The following is an 8447-nucleotide window of genomic DNA, read 5'->3' as shown; positions in this document are numbered from 1 at the left end:
ACCTCGAATGGAAAAGAATTAAGTGCTCCAACCAAAAGATAGAGTAGCTGAATGGATAAGAAAACAAGACCCCTACATATGCTGCATACAAGAGACTCACTTCAGATTAACAGATACACACAGACTAAAAGGAAGGAGATGGAATAAGGTATTGCTTTGATGGGCACTATGATTTCATTTGTATGCGGAATCTAAGGAATAAAAAGAACAAACAAATCAAAAACAGACTCATAAATATAGTGGACAATTTGGTGATGGACAGAGGGGAGGGGTTTGGGGGACTGGGAGAATGGGGTGAAGGATTAAAAAAGTACAAATTAGTAGCTGATGAATGGTCATAGAGATGGGGAGCATGACATAGGGATGCAGTTAGCATTAATACGTTGGCTAGAGGAGGGAGGGAGCAATTGGGGGGATCATTTTACAAACTATATAGATGTCTAACCAATGTACTGTATACTTGAAACTAATTAAAATTAAAAAAAAAAATTTTTAATAGAAAGAAGTGTAGATTCTCTATAAAAAAATGTGTGTTGCAGAGAAAAGCAAATTTCTTCGTCAATTACATTGTAAACAGCTCTTTAACCACCTCATTTTAAATCTCTGTCATTTACAGAGAGTCTTTGTCTTACTCGGATACATTTTGGAGATATGTTTCATCTTCAGAGAGATTCATAGACAGGATTCTGACACCTATAAAATACAGGTTTCTGATAAACTGTCAGATTATACCTTTGAACTGGATGAGGATTTGCTAAATTCTAAGAAAAACCTGAATTCATAAAACTGTTAACCAAAAGAGCAAGATCAACAAGAATTAATAACATGAGACTGAATGAATTGATAAGGATGATTACAATTTTTATTACTTTTTATTTGAAATATTGCTGGTTCTTTAATCTTTTGTTTTTCCAGATATAAGGAAACCTTTTCTCTCAAGCTACCTATGACTTAGAGCAATTTGGTAAATTACACCTTTGTAAGAAGAATTGAAACATTTACCTTTTTCTCCCTACTTGATCCCTCCAGAATTCAGAAACTCTCAGTGAGTATTCTTATTTTCAAGGCAACATTGTTATTTACATAAATTAATAATAATCTGTTCTCCTTGGAACAGGACACAGTTGGAAACTGGTAATAACTACCAAGGCTTTCACTGGAGTGTCATATTTGAGAGAGACACGCATAGACTCAGATATGAGCATACAGCTTTAAGGAATTAAGATAGACTTATGGAAGTCAATAAAACCTGTGGAGGTATCAGCCTGGTATTTTGCTTACAGTGTTCTCAAAAGCTTTACCAGGTGAGTAAAGAAGGTCACTTCCTGGCAGGTGCAAAACCTCAAGTATTTTGGGTACCTCAAGAAGAAAGGAATTCATTCAAATCTATAGGTATTGCACGCCAGGTCTAATGGCAAGTCCTTGCCTTGATTTTTCTGACCTCGGGGGGCCTTTTAAATTCAATCTGAAGATTCCTTATGTAAATTTCCAGCAAAGCAGATTTAAAAGAGCCTATATGGTTACTTACAATTCTTGCTATTCCTATGTAAATAACAATTTTGTTAAAACCAAATTTATTTCACAAACAAATTTGTCTTATCTGGCTATCTTTGGTAAAAGATAGCCAAAGAGCCGGTAAAGAGAAAAATTATGTTTCAGTAATACACCTTTTTGGATGTTAGATTCTAGTGCTGTTAATCATCTTTTGAGGTTTTGTTCATACCTATAAAGTGGACTGGATCCTGATTTCTTCTAGTTTACTCTAATATCTAGCTATAACTCTCCAAACTTACACCTTCAATTTTTCTCTTATTTTTTGATTTGTAATCATTGAGAACTGAATCTGCCCTTTTCCCAAAGCCACACAAGTTAAAGTGGGCAACTTCATGTCAACTTTGGAAATCACCACAACAATTTATATGTAGGCGATGTTTTGTGCCTGTTGCAGAAAAAATCACCAGAGACGTTCAAACTGAAAAGCAGGAGACTCTATCCCATTGTCACTGCCTGCCTTCACTCCATCTGAAGATGCTTCAAGCCAGATACTTTGAAATATTCTTGACTGGCAGCCTTCAGAACTTGGAAACTAGGATTATAGTCTGTTTCAATGATTAACCACTGTTTTTCTTTTTTTTCTTTTAAATAATCAAGTATTTAATAGAGATGCCTCTTATTAAATACTTGATTATTTGCACCACAGGCCTAACTTTGGGAGCCATCTGCATCATCACTTCCTAAAATGAGAGACAACCGTTTATCTGAACTGAACTTTTCTCAAAACTGAGACTGGTTTCTAAAACTGATATATAATAATAATGTCTTAATGCCTTTCCTAATGCTTCAACCTAAAAATTGGCAAGCATGTCTCTATCCCGTTTCCCCGCTCTGAGGGGCATGATGGACCTGAGTAAGGCATTGCTACCTTGGCATCAAGGGACTTTAAAACATTTTGTTTGATCTACAATGCTTTCTAAGAGAAAATACTGATCAGAGGGGAAATGAGGAATAGAGTGAAGAAATAAAATGGAGTTGACATCAGGCAGGGGAAAACCATGTAGTGTGACAAAGGGGTGGGGTGACCCACTGCGGTGACCTAGATGGGGCTTTGGGTTCCCTTCTGCCACCTCCAGCCCAGGGCTGAAAGTAAGTCATGGGGTGAGAGAGCTGCTGTTACTCACCCTTGGGCCCCCACACTTGCCCACTTATGGGAAGGGGACCTGAAGTGTGAAAGAGGGATGAGAACTTTCCACCGCCACCCCCCCAACAGCACCAGGTGGCATCAGATTTTCCTCCTCTCTTCCTCAGGTTCTTCATGACATCCTCAGACACCATCATCCCATCATCACCCCGTCCCTCTCTCTCTCTCTCTCTCTCTCTCTCTCAAACACCCTTCCAACTCTCTCCTTCAGCCTCCTCCCTTAATAGCCCATGAACTGTGGTTCTTGCTTCTTGGAGAAGAGTTGACTATGGGGTAGTGGCTAAAGGGGCCTTCAAGGCAACCAGCAGGAGAGAAATACTGCGCTCCTCAATACTTCATTCCTTTGCTGTATTCAGGGTTACGCTGTGCTGGGCCTTTCCCAGTGGTACTTGCCTTCCCCTGTAATGACCCCTCTCTCAGTGTTGGGAGAGACCCAAGAGAAAAGAGTGAAATACGGTGGGGACCACATGGCTCTGAGAATCAGGATGCTTGGAAATGCTTTGAGGTTTGAGGAGATCCCCTTCCTTCTACCCTCCAACTAGGCAGATGTCTGGGACAAGGCCCTTCAGAGGCAGAGGGTGGGTGGAATCCGCAGACCACATCCCAGGGATCAGACGCCATATGAAGCTTTATGAATTGTTTCAAGCAACCAGAAAAACACAGAAAATATAATATTTGCGTACCCACCCTGAATGAAGACATGTTAGCATTTCAGCATCTGTCTTGGCAGCAGTAAAGCTTGACATTCTTTATTTTCATCAGGCTCAAAATCAGTTTCCAAACAGTGTCCTACATTTTCCCCACAGCCACGGGGTCCCTGGCGTCTGAGTCCCCAATATCTGGGCTGATTCACACACTCTACTATTCCCCCGAACATGAGCGACCATCACCCCACCATCACCCTACCATCACCGCCCCAAAGAAGGTCTTCCCTCTCCTGTAGTCCACCATATCGGGATGACTGATGTTGACGTACACCCTCTCGCCCCTCCGGAGCTGCACCAGGCCGCCGAACCCCACGCTGGTGTACCACAGCCTCCTGGCCGGGTCCAACACCACGCTCACGGTCTCGGCGCCCTCGAGCAGCAGCTCGGGAGTCCCGGGTCCATAGGCGCCCCCAGCCCGGTACAGCCGGCTCTGCAGCGTGACCGAGGGGCCGAGGGGGTCCCTGTCCGCAGAGGGCGCCCGGCCTCGGTAGCCGACGTGACAGTACAGGTAATAAAGGCCGTCCCGCGGGAGGGCCAGCCCCTCGGCGCTGGAGAACTGTGTCCCGCTCCTCAGAAACGCCTCTTCTTTCTTCGCCTCCCAGCCCAGCCCCTGCCCCTGCGTCCACGCGCCTGTGGAGAGACCCGCCGGTCGGCTCTCAGGAATCCGATCCCGAGAGGAGCGACCCAGGCCCGGGACTCCTAGGAGGCGGGGCAGAAGGGACAGGCGGGGAGGTGGGTGCTTCGAACCCCCTGCAGGAACCGCGCCGGGAGGGGGTGGGATGATGGTGCTACCTCTGCAGTTAATACGAGTTGGGGACTGGGGGCACCCCAGTTGGGGACCGGAGTGCGGAGCGTTGTGCTGGGGAAATCCAGGCCGGGTTTTGCCTGCCCCGGGAGGGAAGCAAGGAGCTAGAACGCGGGACAGGCGGAAGGGTGGGCCCTTCAGGGGCTAGAGGTGGCGAAGAGAGTCTGAAACCAAGCAAGGCCGCGACAGAGCAAAGGGGCTCTAACCCGGGGCGAACAGAGCTGGCACCCTGGGACCAGTCAGGTCTGTGGGACCCTTACCTATGAGGTGAGCGGCGGGGAGCCTGGGGCTGGGATCTGTTTCTATGTCCTGCTCCGGCAGTTCCTGGGACCCTGGAAGGGATGAATAGTCCACGTTTGGTCCCCCTGAAAGCACAGGGCGCCAGGGCCTAGGAATGGGGCACCCGGATTCCTGGAGGAAGAAAGGAAGACAGTATCTGGGGATACAGATGGATGGGAGCTGGGGGTCCCTGAGGGGCCGAAGCAGGGAGTGGAGATGGTCTGCTCTTACCCAATCGCTGCTGGGCCTGGGCCTGGGCCTGGGCCTGTGCCCCGGAGTCTGTGCTCCCTGTTACCTGGGTGGGTGGGGTCACAGTGCCCAGAGTTCAGTCTTAGATGAAGCCAGCCCCACCCCTCCCATTGTAGACCCAAGCTCCAAGCCTGGAGTTTGTCCCACCAGCCTCACCCCAACACCCATCTCCCTAGAAGGGCGAGCAAGCAAGGCAGATGTGCTCGAGCAGAGACAGAGGTCTGAGTATGTCTTGGGAAGAGGAGAGGAGGCAGACAGACTACGAGGAAGGGGCTTGAAGACATCAGGACACACGGCATCACAGGAACATGGAAAGTGAGCCAGCAGCAGACATCCCCATCAGAGACAGCCAAACCAGCTGAGCAGGTGAGGCAAGAGACCCTAGGCATAGCCAGAGGTAAGTGAGCACGAACAACATACAGCCCTCTGGAACACTTGTTGCAGCCACTCACCAGTCCTCCCTGCTCCTGGGGCACCACGGCCAGAACAGCCAAGACAGTGATAGGCACAGCCAGTAGCAGGGTAACCAGGGAAGTGGCTCCTGCCACAGCCAGCAGGAGGCAGCCCTTCCCCTGGGGCCTCCTCCCCCAGCCCTCCAGCCCCAGTGCCCCCATTGAGACTGAGCCAGGGCCAGGGCAGGGGGGCTTTCATACCTCAGGGGTGGGGCCACCCCTTCCCCCATAGATTCACACACCTGGCTGGTACTTTCCACACACCCCTGCTCCCCTCACCCAGCTTCCTGTTTACCCAGAGCTGGGGTGCAGCAGCTGGATGCTTGTGTTCTCTGAACTAGGGAAGGAGTTCGGGTGAAGAGACAGGCTTTCAGGGCAGATCTAGAGGGGGTCTTAGAGATCTTCTGGCTCGATAGGGAGGGAAACTGAGGCCCAGGGAAGGCAGGTAGCTTGCAGAAAGTTAGGTAGCAAAATTTTAATGAGAACATAGAACTCTCGATTTCCAATGCATTCTGCATCTTTCTATACCCCAGAGGTGAGTGCTGGAGAGAGGTCTACATCCACATCCTTGAGGTCAAGAACTGGGGTCTTGATGGATGGATGTCCAGCTCCCTGAGAAGAACTTAGCCCCACACCGGACTGACCTCCTCCTCCATTCCCATGCTCACTCGTAGCCCACAGAGCTCGGTCCACAGTGATGGCAGCTGAAGGGGGTCTGCCTCACCACCAACTATTGCCTCCTGAGGAGAGATGGAATAAGCATTACCTCCCTTGCTACAGAGGACAGACAGGAGGCCAGTAAGGCACACCCTCAAAGAGCTTCACAGTCCAGAATGAGCCCCATCCAATTAGTAGGTGCTGACTTAATGTTTATGAATAAATGAAGAAAGGACAATCAAATGAGTAAGTAAAACTAGGCAGCACAGATCAAATGAATGGTATGGTAGACAGTGTGGTAGGAGTTGATGGGAGGAAAGACCAGGTCTGAAGAAGTTGGAGGTGGTCACATATCATCTCTCCTTTTTGTGTTTGGATAATAATAATAATATAGCTAATATACAAGCACTTAGCACGTGACTGCCACTAATCTACACACTTTACGAATAATTCTTTTAATCCTGACAAAAATCCTACAAGTCATGGAGAGGTTAAGAAACTTGTGGAAGGTCACACAGTAATGGCAAAGTACTTGAACCTAGGCAGTCTGGCTTCAGAGCCTTGGCCACAAGACAGTTTAAAACTGAGTACTGACTTCAGATTTGTGCATTTCACTGCATGTAAATTTTGCCTTCCTCAGCACCCTCCCCAAAAGAAATGCAGATATAAATAAGCAATGGTAAAGAGTTTAGAGGTGAAATATACTAATGTTTGCAACTCTGAAAGGTATCAAAAATGAGATTAATTAATAGATAAGTGATAAAGCAAATATAGAAAAATGTTCAAGATTTAGGTGGTAGGGATATGTTCACTACACAATTCTTTCCATTTTTTTTTATGTTTAAACTTTTTAATAATAAATGTAAAAAAACTGAATATTGTCCAACTGTGCTGCAAGGAAAACATTGTGGATGGGAGAGGAGGGAAGTAGCAGAAAGTTTCTGAATATGAAGGAGAAAAAGCAAATGCATGTGGACCCAGGCACCAGATCCCCTTTTGACCCCTTGCCTCCACATGAGCTCCCCAGTCTTCACCTTCCTCAAGGACTGGGTGTGCAGCCCTCCAGCACCCATCTCCCTCTTAATCACAGTGCCACTAAGAGACCTTCATTCAGGTCTCTGTCCAGGGGTCCTTGGACCACTGCCCTGGTACTTAACATCAGAATGCTGCCTTTAGCAAGAAGTCCACCTGGATTGGCCATGCCTCCTTTCCCAACACCAACTTGTCATCAACTTTCTATCCTAGATCTAGCAGCAATGCTTATATAGATCTGGTTCAGCTGCCTTTGACTTTCCTGTTTGTTAATCATTCAGCGAACCAACCTGCTAGATAGAGCCCTAGAACACCAGGCGAGTTACTCCAGCTTCACCTGAGCTCCCAATCTGATGTCGGAGCCAGGGTGCGTGTTCACACATATACGCTGAGATCCTGAGCTCTCAGTGGATGTAGTGTGAGAGAGAATTGGGGAAAAGTTAATCAGGGATGGCACTCAGAAGAAGTGTACAGTCACCCATTACTTGTAGGGTCAATAGGATGGCTAGAGCTGAGGGGGATTACGGACTTCATTATAGTCCTAGGAGTCTGAAAGGAAAAATGTCATAACTCTAACCCTCAAAGCCTAACTTCCTTTTCTAACATTGCTGGGGATGTGCTGAGACTGGGGGAGAAATTAAAGTCAGAGAAAGGATGGCAACACTTCTCTCCACCCAGGCAGTTCTGGGCAGTCTAGAGTCAGTGCCTGCCTCCCACCCCCAGCAGGCCACAGGCTCTGGGTAAGCTGGGAGACAACAGGGACTCTGGTGGGGGAAACCTGGGAGGGGGGTGACACCTCAGAGTGAGGTAAGGCTGTGACAAGTAAAGGGAAAGTATGGCTTTGAGGTTTCCTGGGCCCTGGAGGAATCTTTTGTCCAGCTTCTTTCTCTGCTCCCCAACAAAATTAAACACAATCCACTTCTACCCCTACCGCCCATCGTGAAAACCTCAGGCCCTCCTCTCCACCTGTGCTTTTCTGCTCCCCACCCACACACCCCAGAATTCCTTTTGTACCCAGGAGGTTCTCAGGTTCCAGACCTTGGTCAGTGCATCTGGCTCTGGGATGAAGTCAGAGGGCCCCCTCTTTGCCCTCAAACAGGAACCAGTGGTTATAGGGCAGGAAGTGCCTGAGGGGAAGTGATGGGGCCCCAGACACACCTCCATGCCCCATTTCAGCCCATCAGTTATCTGCCCATGGGAAGTGGTTCTCCACTCCATCCTAGTAGGGTCCCCCTTCTCCTGAGTTGCTCTGGAGCTGAGCGAGCAGTTTCAGCTGCCAGATGGCACTGGACACTGCCCTCCCTACTTTTCCAACAGTCTCCACATGTACTCCAGACCCTGCCTCCTCCTCCTCCATCAGCCCCCTCACCAGAACCTAGAACAATCCAGTGCTAGAAACCTAACCTGCAAAGCACCTGATCAGCCTGGGGCAGAGGAAAGCGGGTGGGCTCTAGAGCTGGACAGCCCTGCCATTTCTGGGCTGAATATATGAGTATGATCAAGTCTCAGGGAAATAGGCATCTCTAGACCCTGGCCCCCTGGCCCAGCTCTCAGAGCAGGAGCTCCAA

The 8447-nt window shown here is 48.2% G+C and overlaps 2 protein-coding genes across 13 annotated transcripts in view; one reads left to right on the top strand and one right to left on the bottom strand.

Annotated features, from left to right (window-relative positions):
* Nucleotides 1-3415: 3415 nt before the first annotated feature.
* On the bottom strand, nt 3416-5732 carry LTB (lymphotoxin beta). 2 transcript variants are annotated; one of them, XM_006904667.3, is made up of 4 exons: nt 5191-5732; nt 4721-4784; nt 4471-4542; nt 3416-4035 (listed from the first exon to the last, which is right to left on the bottom strand). In XM_006904667.3, the coding sequence occupies exons 1-4, from the start codon at nt 5350-5352 to the stop codon at nt 3596-3598; spliced, it is 738 nt and encodes a 245-aa protein (XP_006904729.1). In that variant the 5' UTR covers nt 5353-5732; the 3' UTR covers nt 3416-3595. The 2 variants fall into 2 exon arrangements, with proteins under 2 accessions (XP_006904729.1, XP_006904730.2); XM_006904668.3 differs by lacking the exon at nt 4721-4784 and having other exon boundaries at nt 3902-4035.
* Nucleotides 4003-8447, top strand: part of LST1 (leukocyte specific transcript 1) — a 10640-nt gene continuing 6195 nt past the window's right edge. For 2 of the 11 annotated variants that reach the window (XR_003045984.1, XR_003045983.1), the window contains exons 1-2: nt 4144-4477; nt 4915-5104. The gene's annotated coding sequence lies outside the window, so the exon portion shown is untranslated. The other 9 variants (XR_003045980.1, XR_003045979.1, XR_003045989.1 and 6 more) reach the window with 9 other exon arrangements.

Source organism: Pteropus alecto, unplaced genomic scaffold (genome assembly GCF_000325575.1).
Source record: "Pteropus alecto unplaced genomic scaffold, ASM32557v1 scaffold400, whole genome shotgun sequence".
Taxonomy (NCBI): Eukaryota; Metazoa; Chordata; class Mammalia; order Chiroptera; family Pteropodidae; genus Pteropus; species Pteropus alecto.
This window is presented reverse-complemented; position numbering and strand designations above follow the sequence as displayed.

What these genes read in the sequence shown, in the direction of transcription:
- LTB (XM_006904667.3), bottom strand. Translation starts at nt 5,352, where the DNA reads ATGGGGGCACTGGGGCTGGAGGGCTGGGGGAGGAGGCCCCAGGGGAAG. An exon ending in CCAGGCCCAGCAGCGATTGG is followed by an intron (nt 4,543 to 4,720) that starts GTAAGAGCAGAC and finishes CATCCCTTCCAG; the next exon opens with GGTCCCAGGAACTGCCGGAG. An exon ending in CCCCGCCGCTCACCTCATAG is followed by an intron (nt 4,036 to 4,470) that starts GTAAGGGTCCCA and finishes GTCTCTCCACAG; the next exon opens with GCGCGTGGACGCAGGGGCAG.